The 19221-nt window shown below is 49.6% G+C and overlaps 1 protein-coding gene across 10 annotated transcripts in view; it reads right to left on the bottom strand.

Annotated features, from left to right (window-relative positions):
- The window catches only part of Lrrfip1 (LRR binding FLII interacting protein 1), a 137353-nt gene extending 125600 nt beyond the window's left edge, over positions 1–11753 (bottom strand). For all 10 annotated transcript variants that reach the window (XM_045146935.1, XM_045146937.1, XM_045146938.1 and 7 more), the window contains exon 1: positions 11639–11753. In XM_045146935.1, coding sequence (XP_045002870.1) covers positions 11639–11734 — 96 coding nt within the window. In that variant the 5' untranslated portion in view covers positions 11735–11753. The remainder of the gene's footprint in view (positions 1–11638) is intronic.
- Positions 11754–19221: the final 7468 nt, after the last annotated feature.

Here is a 19221-nt window from a genome sequence, read left to right as displayed (position 1 = left end):
GTATTTGTTTATAGCCACTCCTCCTCTGCCAACTCTAGCACATTTCTGGAACACAGCTAGGTATCAGCAAATTTGCACCTGAGGCCTCAGTTTCCCAAGTCTGCATCTGACTTCTAGAACCACTTTGTCTCCACCTCCATGGCTTTCTGGGTGGTCTAGTGGGGGAAATAGCAAGAACATGGTTTTCTGGGCCAGTGTTTTCTACTTGCCCCCAAGAATAGCCACTGCCCTGACCACACCAGGACAGAGCATCTGGGCTTCCATGGCGAGGCCAGCAGCTCCAAGCTTAGCACACAGACCTGGCTGTGGAAGACACAAAACCTCCAACAGTGTTCTGTCCCCCAGGGGCTATTTGACAATGTCTGGGAACACGTTCTGTTGTCACCAGTAGGGGGTTGGGGAGCTGCTGGCATTTGCTAGGCAGAAGTCAGACACTGTTGGGTATTCCAGTGTACAGAAAGTCCCCCACCCCATCAGCCAACATGGCATTATCTGCCCTCCCAAGGGAACAGTGTCCAGGCTGAGAAACCTTAACTTAAAACCAAAATTTCAATTAATTTAAACTCCAGGCTAACAGGAAGAGCTGGAAGACGGTTACCTCATCTGGACCCATGTGGCAGTTTTGCTGGCTGGCTGTGGGCACGGGTTAAACATGGGGAGGTCATTTTGTAGATCCTAAGAGGTCAGATCAGCCCAAAGATAAACAGGGTGGAACAAGCCGGGATTACAGGGCCATTCTTTCTAGGAAGCCACCAAGGCAGGCACCAATCTAGGCTGAGAATGGAGTGTCTAGGAACTTAATAACATCTTTCCCCAAACTCTTAAATTCAGGATGAAGAAACAAAAATGATACTGGACACAGAGATTTCTTGTAAAAAAAAATGAATTAGTCAATTAGCACGTGTGTGTGCTCATTGGTGGAGGCACAAGTGAGGTGATAACGTGAGTGTGCACATGCCTCACGCACACACCCAAGGAGGACTTCTGCATGGGTGCTGGGATTGAACTCAGGTCCTCGCGCTTGCATAGCAAGTGCTCCTGGCCGCTGAGCCAGCTCCCCAACTTCTCAGTCAGACTCTCTGTCGCTGTGACAAACATGCCTGGCAGAGCCAACCTGAGGAAGGAGGATTTATGTTGGCTCACTGTTGCCGAGGTGTCAGTCGATGGCCCTCGGCTCTGTGGATTCTGAGTCTGTGGTGGGAGTTTGTGGTAGCAAAGCTTCTCACATGATGGACAAGAAGAGAGAGTGAGAACATGAGAGACAGAGGCGGAAGAAGGAGACCCAGGACAAGACAAAGTCCTGCAAGACCTACTCCAGAGACCGGAACCCTTCAGCTGTGGTCTGCCCCCTAGTGTTTCCAGAATCACCCAAAACAGCACCACTGGCTAAGGGCCAACCCTTCAACGTGAGAGTCTCTGGGGACATTCCATGTCCATGCCACTCCATGTGCTCTAAGCCAGGGAAGTCTTCAGAAGGGCGTTAAAATACCATGCAAGGCTGCAGCCAAGGAGCCAAAGACAATTCTGCAGGTGTGTAATCCTGCACTGAGGCTGAGGCAGGAGGATTTCGAGTTTAAGACCAGCCTGGGCTGCAGAGTGAGACCCTGAAACAAACAAAATTACCATTGTCAGCATTAAAAAATTTTTTTTTGTTTATTTTTATTTACTTATTTGAAGGTGACAGACAGAGACATAGGCAGGTAGAGAGAGAGAGAGAATGGGTACACCAGGGCTTCCAGCCACTGCAAATGAACTCCAGATGTATGTGCCCCCTTGTGCATCTGGCTAACACGGGGAATGGAGCCTTGAACCGGGGTCCTTAGGCTTCACAGGCAAACGCTTAAGCGCTAAGCCATCTCTCCAGCCCTTTGTCAGCATTTTTATTCTGAGTTTATTTAGCCAGTCCCATTACGACCTGCATCCATCTTCTTTTCCCTGTGTGTCACCCACCCTTAACTGCTTTCACTGCTCCTCTGTCTAGTCTGTCACTTTACTGCATCCTTGCCTGTCAGTAAGGGGAAGAATTTCATCCCTGGCCTTGGGTCCTAAACCACATCAAAATGGGCAGAAAGCTGGAGATGAACCCCTACGCCACCTGCATGTGGAAAATGCCCACTACCGATTCAGTAGCTCCTGATGAGTGCCACACTGCCACATGGCATGTCCTACTGCTCCGTTGTGTCCATTATTCATCTTTTACAGACTGAGGTGTGAACTCCTGGGGGATAACCTGCCTGTGGCCCCACAACTTAGAAAGAAAAAAGGGCTGATCATACTCTACACTGGACAGCTTCTGGCCATAGCCCACCATGGGTCCTACAACAGTCACCCCTCAGGTCACAGCCCACCATGGGTCCAGCTTGCAGCAGTCAACTCTGTCCACATGTGTCATTCATGGTGGATCATGAGTGACATGTGGTTCCAATAGACTCAAATGATATTCCAAGTTAATGGAACACACAAATTATAATATATTTCCAGAAAGAAAGAATCATCACCCCAGAGCCACTGTTATGCCATATGTGGTAACATGCAGCTACTGCAATCAGTTTTAATGCAACTAAAACACCGTTCCCTAGGTGCACTGGCCACATTACCAACGCTCAATAGTGACACAGGGCTGGTGGCTCCCATCAACCCTCTGGAGATTCAGAGCATTGGCACCACGGCAGGAAGAGCCACAGGCCACACTGCCCTGGGAAACTGAGGTGCACACATACCAGAGGCAATCCAAAGCAGGTCCTAGGGACCCTAAGGTGGGTCCTTGCTTTGAGCTGAACAGACACTAGCTGCTCTTCCCTGGTGTTATCTTGGGCTAATTTCCAACTTTCTTATCAATCCCTCCCATCCTCTTGAGCAAGACTCTGTCTAAGGACATAAGTCAGAGAAGCCTGGTATAATTGCATTAGCAGCACCAAGCAATGCTTCCCTTGGCACTGATGGGGGTTGAAGGCACTGGCTTAGAAAAAGTACTGAAAAGAAGAGAAAGAGGGCTGGGGAGATGGTTTAGCACTTAAAGGCTGTTGCTTGCAAAGCCTGCTGTCCCGGGTCCACGTCCTCAATACCCACATAAAGGCAAATGCACAACTTGCGCATGTGTCTAGAGTTCATTTGCAGCAGCAAGAAGCTCTGGCGTGCCAACAGAGTCTCTTTCTGTCGTCTCTCTCACGCTCTTGAATTAATAAATAAATACAAATATTTTTAAAAGAAGAGAAAGAAAGAAAACCTGAGAAATTAAATTTAAATATGGATCATTTACTCAGCAGGGGGGAGATTAAGTTGAGAAATTTCCCATAAAATTTAACCAAAACACACACACACAAATTAGAAAATGAGAATGAAAAGTAAGTCTATGCAAACAACAGGCGAGCCTAGAAGAGAGGACAGAGAGAGGTAGGGGCAGAGGAGAGCTCACAAACATCTCCCAGAGTTTGAGGATAGTCATCTCCAGACTACATGAACCCAGTAATGCTGAGTAAATGGGAAACATCCAGAACCCCAAGGACAAGGGAATCCTGATGGCTTCCAGAGAGTGCCCACTGACGCTGTACAGGATCCTGAGACCATGCACAGAACCCCAGAACAAATAGAAAAATGCCGTAAATGGGCAGAAATTAGCTTTTTAACTTTTTTTTAAAAAAATTTTTATTTATTTATTTATTTGAGAGCGACAGACACAGAGAGAAAGACAGGTAGAGGGAGAGAGAGAGAATGGGCCCGCCAGGGCTTCCAGCCTCTGCAAACGAACTCCAGACGTGTGCGCCCCCTTGTGCATCTGGCTAACGTGGGACCTGGGGAACCGAGCCTCGAACCGGGGTCCTTAGGCTTCACAGGCAAGCACTTAACCGCTACGCCATCTCTCCAGCCCGCTTTTTAACTTTTAACCTTCTTTTAACCTTACTTTTTCCATATTCACTGGCTTATTTATGGATAGGTGATGGTCATGTTCAATTATCAAGTTGGAGACCATGCGTGCACGTACTTTCCATGCTGCTTTAATGGGAGGCTCAAGAGTTCCTTTAAGTAACTGGCAGGAAATTGCAGCCTTTCTTCCCAAAAGACAGTGCTATTTTCACCTTTGGCTCATAGCTCTTCTCAATTAACAATACAAGTTAGAAACCATCTCAAAGAACACAGAGAAATCCTTGTCAGTCCTTGGAAAATTCTTTTTGACCTAGACCTCTTTCCACAGCCAAGCCATCAATCCTGAGGGTAAAATAAAGACATTTTCAGTCATGCAAATATTTGGAAGAGGCATTCTTATTCAGAAAGCTACTAAAGGGCATGTTCAGGCAACATGAGTAGCAATGCAAGAAAGAAGATCACATACACTCTAGGAATTCAATCAAAATAAAACGCGAGGGGGAACAAAAGGGATCTCAGAGATCTAGATCAGACTGGATGTAGGTGGTTGGGGGAGAGAATAGATGGAATTGGGAGATTATCACTTCTGCTGAAGAGTCTGTGAAGAGTTATAGCTCACAGGCATGAAGACAGATACATAACGAATGAAGTAAAAGGAACAATTATCAGGAGGACAGAAAGTTGTGTAAACTGGCTCTGTGGTCACGTGATTTGCGCAGTCTGCTCATCACCCCACTGGCATGTCGGAAGTGCCAGCCATGCGCTGCAGTCACTGTTCTGAGGTTGTATCCCGAGTACCTCACTGGCTTCACAGCCACCTCATGGCAAGAAGACTTAACATTTTCTACCCTAGTCGTCACAGGAAAACACAGTGGTTTGGTAACCTGTCCTTGGTCACGAGATGAAGGCAGATCTGGGACACCAACAGAGGAAACCTGACTCTTGCTCCTGTGCTCTGAACCACCTGTCATTCTGTCGGTGGGGGTATTGCCTACCCCCAAATGACAGCGTGTGCAGTGTGAGGCTGAGGGAAGAGAAGTTGGCTGAGGACTTGACTTGAGTCCATGAATACCAATTCTCATCCTTCAACCCAAGAAGCCAACTGATAGCATTGAAAATAAATCCACAAACAGTACTTTTATAGGTAGTATTTAATAGCGAATAGCATATCTACTTGTATGCATAATATTTATGAACACGGAGGCTATTAGCAGGTTCTTTAGGGTCTGTGGGACCTTAAGGTTTGGGTTTTTAAAGGGTGATATAAGAAGCCGTGACATTTTCCTCAGAGAAGTATCATTATCTGACACAATCTGACACATTTTAAAAGTCCCACCTGGGGGTAGAAAGATGCCTAATTGGTTAAAGGTGCTGGCTTGCAAGGCCCTCAATGGCTTGGGTTTGAGCCCACAGCACTCACGTGAAGCCAGATCCAGAAAGCGGTGCATGCATCTGGAGTGTGTTTGCAATGTCAGGAGGCCCTGGCTCACCCATACTCACTTTCTTCTCTGTCTCTCTCAGAAAAATAAGTGAATAAATAAATTAAACAAAGTTCCACCCAGCTATATGGAGAACAGCCTGAAAATGAAGGCAAAGGTAAAATTAGGTGAAATATTTTTTTTTTTTACAGATGGATGGTGACTAAAAGGTGTAGGAAGTCAGAGAACATGAGCATCTTCCTCATGAAGCATTAGCCCATGTCTCACAGGTCGGCCAGGGAGAGCAGTCTGGGGAAGAAGCGGCTTGCCTAAATCATGTCATCTGCAGTGGCTCTCAGATGGAGTATCAGAGACTCTCGGCTCTTCTGACAGGACTCACAGGAGGGAAGCTTCTAATAGTTGTACGCCATGGGCCTCAGAAGCAACTGTGGTCCTACTGCGGTCCTGTTCTACACCACAGCCTCATGAGGCTCACAGGCTCAGCCTGAATCTAGGTCCTCTGGTTCCTGCCAGCCTCATCAGCCTTCCTCAGGCAAATCCCAGGGCTGAGCATGGAGCCAGGGAAACAGAGGTTCAGCACAGAGCACATAGGAGACAGCTGACTGATAGAAATAGCTGTGGGTGGGACTCATAGGCCACCAGAGAACAGCTGAATGTCCACAGAGGAGGGTTCCGACTTCCTCTCTCACCGGAAGCATCTTACAGAAATCATATGAACAAGGAGGTCACAGGCCAGGAAAGCTTGCCTTGTCCCATTCCCAGGGCTTCAAGATGATCTGCCAAGATCCCAAGGTCTGTCTTAAGAGGGCCATCCATGGTCTCTATGTTAACATTGGGGAGGGGGTAGCTCCTCACATTGGACACTTAAAACATACTCATTTCCCCCACTCGTGGAAGGAGCCGCTTGCTCTTGTGACCCACCACCCTGGATGGCACAAGCCAGCAAGTGTTCAGTGGGTTTTAGCAGCTGGCTAGTCTTAGAAAACAAAGGCACAGAGGTGACAGCTCAAGTGAAATGACTGGGTAGCACAGGGATCACTCCTCCACCGCACCCAGGCAGTGGCTGGCCCCAGGGTGCTTGCACAGGGGACTGCGGGAGGAGCGTGGCAACAGGGGACTGAGAAAGAGGCCAGGAGTGTGTCATGGCAACTGAGTTCTTCCTAGACCCCTCGGTTCATGGGAGCTAGGACACATGGTATTGGAAGCTGGGGAGATGAAAAGTCCAAATCCTCAGACTCACACGCTCAGCCTCAAGTGTCCTAGAGGCTTTACGCAGCGCTGCGCAGGGTCATGTCCGGGGTCTTCTTGGGAAAAATAGGAAGGAAAGAAGAAAGTGGAAGGACACATAGGACTATCTTGTGGGATCATTCAAAGTTGAAGTGTGGGACCCAAAGCAGGCTCGCCAGAAGTAGAACCCAAGGCAGGGATTGGACTGGGAGCGGTCTCCTGTGGGAGACCTGGAGGTGACAGGTCAAAGCAGGGAGTTGGCAGTGCGGGTGTGCGTGCCTTTAGCCAGATTCTGGGCAGAGAAGCCCCCAAGCCAGACCCAGGGGTGACGTTCTCCGTCCTCACCTGTAGGAACCAATGGTCTGACAAATGGCTCAGGTGCTCTGGGGGCTGCGCTGAGGAAGGGGAGGTGACTCCTTCCACACGCCAAGTGCTCTAGTGAGGGGACACTGTACCTCCCAAACACCCAACACTCCCAGGTATCAGAGGAGGATGGCTCAGCAAGTAAGAGCACTTGCTGCATAAGCGTAAGGACCTGAGTTTGAACCCCAGTGCCCACGCAAAAAGCTGAGTATGAAGCAGGGCATGGAGGCGCACGCCTTTAATCCAAGTGCTCGGGAGGCTCAGGTAGGAGGATCGCTATGAGTTCGAGGCCACCCTGAGACTACACAGTGAATTCCATGTCAGCCTGGGCTACAGTGAGACCCTATCTCAACCTCCCCCCTAAAATAAAAGTGCTGAGTATGGCATGCATGCCTGTAACCCCAGCACTGATGTGGGTGGAGACAGGAAGATTGCTAGGGCTCCTGGTCAGCCAGTCTAGCTGAAAAATGGAAGGTGCAAGGTTCAGCAAGAGACTCTGTCTCAGAGAAATAAGGTGGAAGGGTGACAGAGGACGACACCTGGGAGCTTCCTGTGGCCTCTGCATGTGAGTACATGGGGTGTGCACCCCACCTGCACATGTGCACACGTGTACACACACACCACACATATCGCGTAGACAGTACACAAAGAGGGCTGATGCCCCCACAGGGAACCACATGCCCAGAGGATGAAGCTACAGTGGGCCTCCTCAGCAAGAGGCTTCAGGAGCAGTCATGGACCAGGGCGCTGCTCAGAGGGGGATAGCTTCACCCTAGGAGGAGTGTGTAGAGGGGTCTGAGGGCACAGATGACAATGTCTCCACCTGTTCATGATGGAAGTCATCTCAGGAAGCCTATGGTGGTAGTGGGAAGGGCTAGCCAAGCACTCCTCCCTGGAGAGGGCGCTCTGAGCATCTTAGGCACAGGGAGAGGGACATTATTCTATTCAGTGGCATAGGATTGAAGGGGAATGTAAGTTACCTTCAAAAGTCACGGAGAGAATGTTCCATGTGGGTAGAGAGAAGACTTACACTTGGACTACCTCGCAGGTGTTTTGGAAACACCTCTGCTCCAGTGTGAGACAGCACCGCCACCCTCAGCTCAGCTTCTCCAAATGCTGACAGGACCCTTTCCCAGCATCTTGCTGGGATTCCACCTCCCCAAGAGGACAAGAGATGATCTAATCTGGCTGATGTACCCATAGCGTTTATTGTTTTTCAAAGTAGCCCAGATTAGCCTTGGATGACCTTGAACTCCTGATCTTCCTGCCTCTACCTACCAAGTGCTGGAATTAGAGATATGTGCCATCATGTCCAGCTTAAAGGAACATTTTTAAGAAAGCATTGCTGGGGAGTGAGCCCAGGGTCTTATGCATGCTAAGAAATAACTCTACCACTAAGCTACATTCCTAGCCCTTCCCATGCATTTTAAATGACAGCTGGGTCTTCTCTAAGATTGCTGGTTGGAGTCTGGATGCACCCTCAGAGGTACAAAGGTAAGACTCTGGAGACAGCAGCAGAGGCTCTGCTCCTTCCCCGAGAAGTGAGGAGCCCCAGGAGCTGAACCCCTACTTTACCCCATGGAGTGAGTCCCCTGCCTGTGATTCAGGCCTGCTAATGTTCTTGGTCTGGAAGTCTCCTCTTGTTCTCGGGATAGGAACCCCTGCCTATTAGCACTTTCCTAAGGCCACCCCAGTTCCCAAGAGATTCAAGGCAGGCAGGCCTTCTCTAGCTCCAGGGCATAGGTAGATCTGCTTCCTCCTGCCATGGGGACTGGAGGGGGCTGGGCTGGCATTCCCATTCTGGTCAGAGTTTGGTGCAGCAGTTCCTGGGAGACCCATGGAGGTTTCACAGGGAGCTGCTTCTAGCTCTTGCGAGAGATCCACGTGGAAGAGACCGCGTGGCTCGGCGAGGTTGCTGGGAGGGTCCCTGTGAGGCCAGAAAGCGTCTATATAATCAAGTAGCCGGTGGGAGAAGCCACCCCGCCGGATCCAGCAGTGGGGACCAGACGCCCTGGCCACGGGGAGGCAGGCAGGGAATTCTGTTTCATCCTGGGCACTTTGCAATATTCATCTCTGTCTAGGTTAGGTGGTCAGGGCATTTGTCCTGGCACCCAAACAAGTTTGGTACAGACATCTTTTAAGAACTCAAACCTCTACTTCCTCCAGGAAATCACTTCTGATCCTACCAGTTATCTCTAATTCCCAGATTTCAGTCTCATCCATGCCTTGTTCTGGTCAGATCACCCCTGCCTTCTATGAACACTTCATCTACCGTCTGGACTCACTACTGCTTGTTTTGAGACGAGTTCTCACTATGCATGTATTCCAGGGTAGTGTCCACCTCTGGGTTCTCCTGCCTCAGCCTCCAGGATTCTGCTTCCCATCTCTGACCCACCTCCTGACATGCAGAATCCTGTCAGGATTCTCCCTGGCTCCCTGGTCTGCTGGGGGCAGGGGTTTGGAAACCAAGACACTCATTGGATCGGTTGGTCCAATGAGTGAAGAAAGAACTTCAGACAATTTTGTCAATGTTCTCAGAACTGTCAAGAATTCACTCGTATTGACCACGTGAATATTGATTTTAATACTACAATTGAGAGAAAGGATTTAATTTGTAGTGGAACCAACACTGCTGTATCTGCTCCCTGCAGCTTATCAGCGAGTGTGCTTAGTCCTGGTCAGGGTTGCATCTGTGGCTGGCTTTCACTGGGCGCGTGGGACACAGGACTGTGCCCACTTCAGAGGGCCTTGGCATACGGCATCACCCTTCCCCTGCTCCTCAGAGCCACAAGCTCCTCAGAGGTGAGAAAACAGGGCGTAGAATGGCCTGGGTTCTTCTTGTGTGGAAGCTCAGGTGTGACTCCCAACTCTGGCTTTCTAACTGGCAACTGCGGCTCCCCAGATGAGAGGGAGCCCTCAGGGCTGCCAGCCCACTGCTCCTTTGCTGCTCCTTCCAGTCTATTTTTATAAAAACCAGCGATAAGAGGCCAACATGTGGGCCTCTCATTCTTCTCATTCCTTTGTCCTGTGACCACCCGTGGCAACCCAAGGCCCATGATTTGTGGGGCTCTTTGGCCTTCCCAGGGAATACTTGCTCACTGTACAGTCACATGTATGCGTAAAAGACTCTTTCCTGAGCAATCCTAGTCAAGCCACCACATTCAGCAAATGTCAGTGTTTAGCCAAAGGTCCTTTAAGTGCCATGTACTACTTAAAATTTTTTTTTTATTGGCAACTTCCATAATTATAGACGATAAACCATGGCAATTCCTATCCCCTCACATTGCTCCTTGCATCTCCACTCTCCATCATATCCCCTCCCCTTCTCAATCAGTCTCTCTCTTTTATTTTGATGTCATCATCTTTTCCTCCTGTTATGGGTCTGGTGTAGGTAATATTGAGGTCACGGACCATGTGCAACTTTTATTAATGCAACAATGTTCACCACCTACCATACCCCTGGCTCTGTTGAGCACCTGGGATATAAAAGTAAGACGTTTCCCATCTAGGTGGTACTTTCTACAGGTGTATAAATAGCGGTGAGGCATCCTGCCTACCACACCAGGTGCAGAGTGGGGGCCAAGGGTGCCAGGTGGATGCAGGGAGACTTATCCTGGGGAGACACAGCACAGCCACGGGTGAGAAGGGCCTCACCGGAGAGTATGTACCCTAGGTGAATAGTGCTTTTCTGACAAGCCCTCTAATCTCATACAGAGAAAAACACTCCTTGACTCACTGTTCAATATTTTACAAATACTGATAGACTGCCACAGATCCACAAAAACCAAGCCAAGGGCCCTACAACTACAGACACCTAAGACCCGGTCGTCCTGGGGTTAACCCCAATGCAACCTGCCCGACGGAGCCACTTCCCAGGGAAGTTTTCCCACTGACATGTAGGATCGGGTGGAAGGAGAGGTGCGGAGTCTCCAGGCACCTGCCTTCACTTCCTTTTCAGTTCATACATGCACAGGACACTCGCCTCAAAGGGCGCCGGGAGGGAATGCAGAGAAAAATGGATCCCTTTGTCCGCCCTGCCGGCCCCCTCCCCCAGAGCTGCCGCCCTCAGTCTGTTCTCTTTCCACGTGTCACGTCTGCAGTTTCAGCCTGAAGGTTGCATCTCTGTGAGAGAACACAGGGTGTTCCTACAGACGCACACACACCCACGTGCCCTCAACTTCCACTCGTGAAGCTCGTTAGCATGTCGTCATGAACTAACTGCCCAGGAAACTTTGACGAAACCTCTAAGCGTGCCCAGGCAGCTTTCAGCCTGGCCCAGAAACCGGGTTCACAGTGTCTCCCAAGCGCACCTCCAAGCTGCTCTTTGCGTGACAATTGGTGATAAATGGTCACCACCCGGCTGGGGCCATTTCAGCAGGGCCATGTGGCCTCAGGGGCCATCACCGGCCTGCAGCATCCATCCACAGCCTAACCACTTTCCCCCTAGGGTGGCACATCCTTGCGGGGCGCAGGGTCACTACCCGCCCGCCTGGCTTCCCTGGACTCTCGGGCCGCATCCTGGTTCTGTCCACCGGATCGGCGGCACGAGGGCCAGGGGCTGGAGACGCGGACGGCGGCGCCCCCGGCCTGTGGCGGGCGCGCAGGGCCAGCGCCAGTGCCTGGGCGGTGGAGGGCGGAGCGGGAGCCGCGGCCAGCCCGCCGGGGACGCCGGAGGAGCGGGGACGGCGGGGACCCCGGGGCCCTGACAGCTGCCGCGGCCCGCCGGCGGCCAGCGCCGCGCTCACCTCGCGCGCGATCTGGTTGAGCGCGTCGTCCTCCGCAGACAGCCGCTCCCGGTTGGGGAGCCGCTTGCGCCCCGATCCCTGCGTGCCCATGTCCATCGGCCGCGTAGCGCGCAGGCAGCTGCCACGGGACGGGACGGTCGGTGCGCGCCGCGCTCCCGGCCAGGCCACTCCGCTCCTCCCTCCGCCGCGGCGTCATGGCGTCAGCGGGCGCGGGGCCCGGACGCGGGGACGCGGGGATCCGCGGGGGCGCGGGGTGGTGATGGACACAGGGGAGGCCGGGTCTGCGTAATGGGAGACGGTGTGTGTGGGGGGATTCCAGGGGCCAAGGCCGGGCACCGTGGGGGGCTGCACTGCAAGAGGACAGGCACAGGACGTGGCGGAGACCACGAAGCATCTCTCCTTCATGGGGACATTGGTAGGGTCACCAAGGGGTAGGACGCAAGAAAGCTAAGGACCCACGGAGCTGGGTGTGAGGACACCATGAGACCAGAGCGGTCAGCTGTGAGAGGCATATACCCTTGGGAGCTGTTTGGGGCTTCTGGTCATGGGGGGATGGTGGACATTTCAGAGGGGACCTTTGCAGGAAAGACTTTCAGGGGATCAAGTGGCCCCAAAGAGTTTCGACGGAGGGGGTTACAGGATATGGTTCAGGTTGATGTCCTCATGGCCAAGCAGAGTAGAATCCCTTTCCTAGGTGGCGGAAGCTGGGCGCTGGGGTCAGACCCTGTGCACACAGATTGGCAGGCAGCCCCTGCCCCAGCACCTTCCTTGGATTTCCGCCCTTGGGATCAACGTGAAGGGGCCTGCGGTTCTAGGCACACCTGCCTTGCCCTGCCCTAGCATTAACGTCACCTGCTGCCCCTCCTCAGAGAGCAGGGATTGTCACTTTACTGGGCGTTCTCAGGTTCAGGGAAAGGGTCTGACATTCCCTGCTCTCAATATATAGTTGTTGAGGAAAGTAATGAACTAAGCTGAGCTCCCTGAGCGCCCCATTGGCACCCTAGAGGTGATCGGAAGACTGCACCAAGCTTGGGAAGGGAAGTCCAACCCAGGCTGTGAGCTAGCCTTCTGCCTGAATTAGACAGGGGGCCTGCCAATGCTTGAGCCAGGACAGTCACCAGAGGTGTGAAGTTTGGGCAGAACTTCAAAGCAGCTGGACCTGTGGAAGGATAAAAAAGGAGGATGGTAGAGAAAGAGGAGAGCTGTATCCTGAACTCACTGGCAATCTTCTAGCATCCCTCCCTCCCACTCTGCAGTGCGGGGGAATTTCATCCAAAGCTCAGTACATGCCAGCCAAGTGCTGTGCCACCAAGTTACTTCCCAGTCCCCTGAGGTCTCACCTTTAAATGGAAATATTAACACCTGCTGTCTTGATCTTAGTCAGCTATAACAAAATGCTTTCGGCTGTAAAACAACATATATTTATTTCTCCTAGTTCTAGAGGATAAGGGTTCTGAGATCAAGGTGCCAGAAAATTCTGTGTCTGGTAAAGGCCCTTCCTCATGGTTGACAACTTCCATATATACTCATCATGGATTGTCAGACAGTACAATAAGGTCTCCTAGGCCAGTGTTGGGATAGCATTCATCCACTCATGGGGGGCTTACTGTCATGAACTAATCAACACTCATGGGCTCCACCCTTTCATACCGTTACAATGGGCACTAGGTCCCAACAGGAATTTTAGGGAGATATCAACATTCGGATCATAGTATCCACTGTGTCAGGGCTTGGCACACAGCCAATCAGAAAATGACCCCTTCAGTTCCTGCCCCAGAAGGCCTGGATCTGGAATGAATGGTGGACAGCAGTTCCTGCTTGGCCATGAGGGGAAGGGAACAGGAGCAGGAGACAGCTCGGTGAGCATTCTTGGGGCTTGGATGCCCTGTGGAAAGGGTAGATCCATCTCTCGTCATGCAGAACCAGGGATTGGCCAAGAAGCAGAGGCCTCCACCCTCAGTTCTGTCTGCCCTAGAGCTGGATCCTCCACTGAAGACTGTTCTTCAGAGTGCCATCAGCCCTGGCTGACACACTCCCTCCCTCGGCTCCTCTCCTGTCCCAGACAGCTACACCAGCAGGACGGGTTCCTTTAGAGCAGCTAGGGAAGACTCCCCACAAACCTGATACCCTGGACCACAGGTTGCTATGTTCATCTCCAAGACTGACACTGGGTTTTTCCCCAAATACAGATGTCACCTGCAGAAAGGATCCAGGAAAAAGCAGAGGTGGGCAGAGTAGCCCAGGTGAGAGACACACCATGATGGCATCACCTGGAGTTTCTTTCCTCCTATTTCTTTGTTCCCTTCACTGGGAGCCCTGCAGGCAGGTTGGGAAGAAGTTCTAAAAGGCCCAGTCCAGTCTATGCGAGGACTCAAAGCTTCTGGGGCAGAGGCGCCCCTGTTGTCACAAAGATCAAGGGTGACTCCACTGGGTACATTGAGAGTCATCACATGGTCCTGCCCAGGCCTCTTCTGCTGCTGCCCTCCACCAGCAGAGGGTGGAAAGACCCTTCTTGGACCATCCTGTGGGGAGGCAGGAGGAGACACAGCCCCTCTTGGAGATGGCTTGCAAACAACAGAGCAGAGTCTCTTGTGGGGCCATGATCATGCCCTCCAGTGGAGATGGCCCTGAGCAGGATCTGTGTCACGCCTGGGAGGCTGGTGGCTTTTCTGGATGTCCACCTGGCCATTTTCAAATGCCTCTTTCAATGGTTCACATCTAGTACGTCACGAAGGGGAAAGTAGCTCAACCCAAACTTAGTGCCCGTGGTCTCCCAGGACGCAACCATTTCCAGCGAACATTCCATGTTAGGTGGGGTACAAACTTTGGACTCATTTTGGACTCCATGACTCCTAATCTTGAGAATCTCTGGTTCTCAACTTAAGAGGAATTAGACTCACCATGGGAATAAGTTTCTAGTCATATGTATGAGGGATTTTGTAGATTAAATTAGTGGAGGTGTGAGGGCCCACCTTAACTGTGGGTGTCATCACCCTATGGGCTGGGTGTCTGGACTACAGAAAAAGGAGAGAACTGGTTAAGCACCGAATGCCTCACTCTGCTCCGTCTTCTCCCCACGGATGTGATATGTGCCTGTCTCCCGCTCCTGCCGGGCTTTCCCTGCCACAGCGGACTCTACTTTCTGGAACTGTAAGCTGAAATAAACTCCTTTCATCAGCTGCTCCGGTCAGGTATTTTTATCCCAGCAGTGAGAGAGTAACTGATGCCTGCTCTTTTCTCCCTTCCCCCCACAATCCCAACTAGATGTCCATGTTTACTTTTTCCTTTATCTCTGACCAATTGTTACTCCTCCTTCTGTGCTCCACCGTTGCCTGTACCTGGCTTGCTTTGGCCTGTCCTCCCTAGACTGTTGGTGATGAATCATGTCCTGAATGGGATGTGTGACTGAGTCCCACAGGGGTCAGCAAGAAAATACTAGAATGTCTATTAATAGCCTAGGGAGACTATATAATGGAACCACATTTCAAAACAAAGACTGTGATAAAAGCTGGACCCTTCTTCTAGGACAGGAAGATGTCATGAAGTCCAAGAACATTAGATGGTGGCACTGTGAGGTCCACCCATGGACATCTGAACTCTCATCAAGACTGACCCCTTCCAATCCATTCTAAACCAGAACCATCTCCTGAAACCCTCTTCTTGCAAGCAGCCCACTCAGAACCTCAGGATGGCGCCTCTGTGGCTAGGCAGCAGCTCTGGAGGGGCCCAGGTGGTGTGAAGATGTGGCTGCTAATGCATGACTAGTGAGTCAAAATGCTAAAGTTCATGGCGTCACTTCAAGTGTCATTCCCAATTTCTCCATCACTGACTGCTGCTAGTGCTAGAGTTCTGTGCAAGCAGCATCAGGCGGGAGGGTGCCGTATGTGTCCTTGGGGTGGAGAGCTGAGGGTAGCTGTTCTCTTGCGCACTGAATCAGTTCCTTAGCCAGCTCCTAGCAATGCCTTTTTGCTCTTTTTTGGAACTGAGGCTGACCCCAAGCCTTGTGCTTGCTAAGCATGTTTTCTACCATTCTTGGGGTACCCTTGAGTGGCTCCCTCAGGGTAACACAGAATCAAACTTGTCCTTTCTCTCTTGGAGAACCTTGTTCAGTTTAGGGCCCATGAATGCTTAGAAAATATTTGCCCTTGCCTGATAAACAGTCTTTCATAAGGAGCTACATAAAATAGGATGGGCGGGGGGCTGGAGAGATGGCTTAGTGGTTAAGCACTTGCCTGTGAAGCCTAAGGACCCCGGTTCAAGGCTTGATTCCCCAGGACCCACGTTAGCCAGATGCACAAGGGGGCGTGCGCGTCTGGAGTTCCTTTGCAGTGGCTGAAAGCCCTGGTGCGCCCATTCTCTCTCTCCCTCTTTCTCTCTCTGTCTGTTGCTCTTAAATAAATAAAAATTTGAAAAAAAATAGGATGGGAAAACCAATATCCTTTTTTTTTTTTTTTTTTTTACTTGTGGAAAATAAATTCTATAAATGCTTACTGACTAGCAATGGAGTTGATTTTCTCCAATGTGAGATTTATCAGCTATTAAGTCAATTGGATAAAAAGAAACTGATGACAGGGGACTTTCAGCTCCTAGCAATGGATGCTTCATCAAATTAATCTTCCTGCCAATAACAATTACAAACCTCCAAGTACAGAGTAGCCATCTGAAGGCACAGGGGAGTAATCAAATGCAGAAGTGGCCATAGCCTTTGAGGTAAGGGAAGGACTCCTTCCCCATGCAACAGTCACCATCTTTCAGGTGTACTGGGAATAGTCTCAAGATAGTAGACTAGAGAATTGTAGCTCAGAGTCTGGGGCTGCATGCACAGCTGAAAATTCAGTGGGAAACTACCAGAAATAGGAGACTCATAGAGGAGTGAGTTGTAAGACACCAGCTTTCCCAAGAATCCATGGCAGAGTCCTGAGCTCTGCATGTGTGGGTGGGACTCTAAGAACCCAGAAGAAAGCAACAGCTGGTACAGAGACCAGCAGTTGCCTGGTTCTAGGGAGATGAAGTTAGAAGTTCAAGTCTTAACAAATTAGGACAGGCTTGGTGCTATGATTTGAGGGCCCACGGTTGATGGTGTGGTTGCCACCCTGAAGTCTTTTGGGAGATGGTGGAACCTTTGGGAGGTGGAGTCTAATGGGAGGAAGTTAGGTCGTTAGAGGTGTGTCCTTGAAGGAGATTTTGGGTCTCTCACCCACTCCTGGTTTTTGCTTTGCTTGCTGGTCACCATGAAGTGAGCACCTTTGGCCCTCAAAGATGTGATGCTCTGTCACAGGTCCTACAGCAATGGGACCAATGGACTAGGGACTGACACCTGTAAAACCATAAGCCAAAATAAACCTTTCCTCCTTATAACATGCTTATCTCAGGTATTCTGTGATGGTGACATATAGGTAATTATCCCACCTGGCAGACAACTTGAGCCCTTCACTGAAATCCCAGAACTACCCCCTAACAGTGAGACCACATTTGGGGACAAAGGAATTTAACAGGGAAATGCAAATAACAAAACAGTAGCGTCACCTAAAGAGGACCAAGGAGGCGCGCAGGATAGCGGCGAGGCTACGTGCTTGGACCAGATTCTGCAGGGATCTCCACAGGAGGAGAAGAGAATCCAGAGTCTCTGCCAAGTCACGCTGACCTCACACACCACCAGCAAGGAATTAAGAGTTGAGAAGAAGGCAGACAGAGAGCCTTGTGGTCAACGGAAACATCACCTTGGGAAGATTTGCAGAGGAACTACACGCCGGGAGAGCAGAGAAGTGGCATGAAGTGATGATGAGAAGGATGGCTGTACAGGATGAAGATACAGGGGCTTAAGAAGAGATCTGAGAATTCTACAAATAAAACCTGCTTATACTAGCAGCCACTCAGGATGCTGCGGTGGGAGGCACACTTAGTCCCTGAACTCTGGTTAGCTGAAGTGAGGCATCACCTCAAAAACAAGAGAGGAAGGACAGAGTGAAAAAAGCAAAGGAGGCAACCTACAGAATGGGAAAAAATTTTCGCCAGCTATATATCTGATAGAGGATTAATATCTAGGATATACAAAGAACTCAAAAAGTTAAATAATAAGGAACCAAACAAGCCAATAAAAAAAATGGGCTATGGAGCTAAATAGAGCATTCTCAAAGGAAGAAATACGAATGGCATATAAGCATCTAAAAAAAAATGTTCTATGTCACTAGTCATCAGGGAAATGCAGATTAAAACTACATTGAGATTCCATCTCACTCCTGTCAGATTGGCCACCATCATGAAAACAAATGATCATAAATGTTGGCGGGGATGTGGATAAACAGGAACCCTTCTACACTGCTGGTGGGAATGCAATCTGGTCCAGCCATTGTGGAAATCAATGTGGAGGTTCCTAAAACAGCTAAAGATTGATCTACCATATGACCCAGCTATAGCACTCCTAAGCATATATCTGAAGGAATCATCTCATTTCCTTAGAAGTACATGCTCAACCATGTTTATTGCTGCTCAATTTATAATAGCTGGGAAATGGAACCAGCCTAGATGTCCCTCAACTGATGGGTGGATAATGAAGATGTGGCACATTTATACGATGGAGTTCTACTCAGTGGTAAAGAAAAATGAAGTTATGAAATTTTCAGAAAAATGGATGGACCTGGAAAGGATTATACTAAGTGAGGTAACCCAGGCCCAGAAAGCCAAGCACCACATGTTCTCTCTCATATGTGGATCCTAGCTACAGATGACTGGGCTTCTGCGTGAGAATGAAAATACTTAGTAGCAGAGGCCAGTAAGTTAAAAAGGAGAAATAAAGAGAAGAGTAAGGAAGGGAGGAGGGTACTTAATAGGTTGATATTGTATATATATAAGTACAATGATTGTGATGGAGATGTAATATGATGGAGAATGGAATTTCAAAGGGGAAAGTGTGTGTGGGGGGAGGGAATTAACATGGGATTTTTTTCATAATCATGGAAAATGCTAATAAAAATTAAAAAAAAAAAACAAAACCAAGAGAGGGGGAAAAAAACCCCACCCCAATGAACCAGATAGTAAAGTGATTCAAAATGAGACTCATATCACTGAAAAATACACTTCAACAATAAAGGCATATGGGACACGATTACTAAGAGATAAAATAATGGAGAAGACAGGATCAGTAAGCTTGAGAAATGATCAATAGATAACCCAAACTGAAGGACACAGAGAAAAAAAATATTGAGACAAAATAAAACCAGAAGTGGGTTCCAGATATTGAGGCTCCACCGTGGTCAGTAGTGTTTCACCACAGGCACTAAGATAATTCAATGGAGAAAAAGAAGTCAGTGGGACTGGAACTACTGGATAGCTACGTGGAAAGATAAGCTTTCTGCTTCGCTCACCTGACCTGACACCGTATGCAGTAATGGGATTGTGACACATCATTCTAGACAAACACTGAGAGCTCACATTAGTTTCTGAAAGAGATGTACAAGAATATCCTTGAGACTATGTTGTAGGCCAAAATTTCCTAGACAGTATGAAGAAAGCATAGATCATAAAATAAAAACTTATAAATTGTATTTATTTTTATTTTTTTATTAGTTTTCTATTCTGCAAGT

Source organism: Jaculus jaculus, chromosome 4 (assembly GCF_020740685.1).
Source record: "Jaculus jaculus isolate mJacJac1 chromosome 4, mJacJac1.mat.Y.cur, whole genome shotgun sequence".
NCBI classification, from domain to species: Eukaryota; Metazoa; Chordata; class Mammalia; order Rodentia; family Dipodidae; genus Jaculus; species Jaculus jaculus.
Note: the sequence above shows the minus strand (reverse complement) of the source record. Positions and strands in the feature narration are given on the sequence as shown.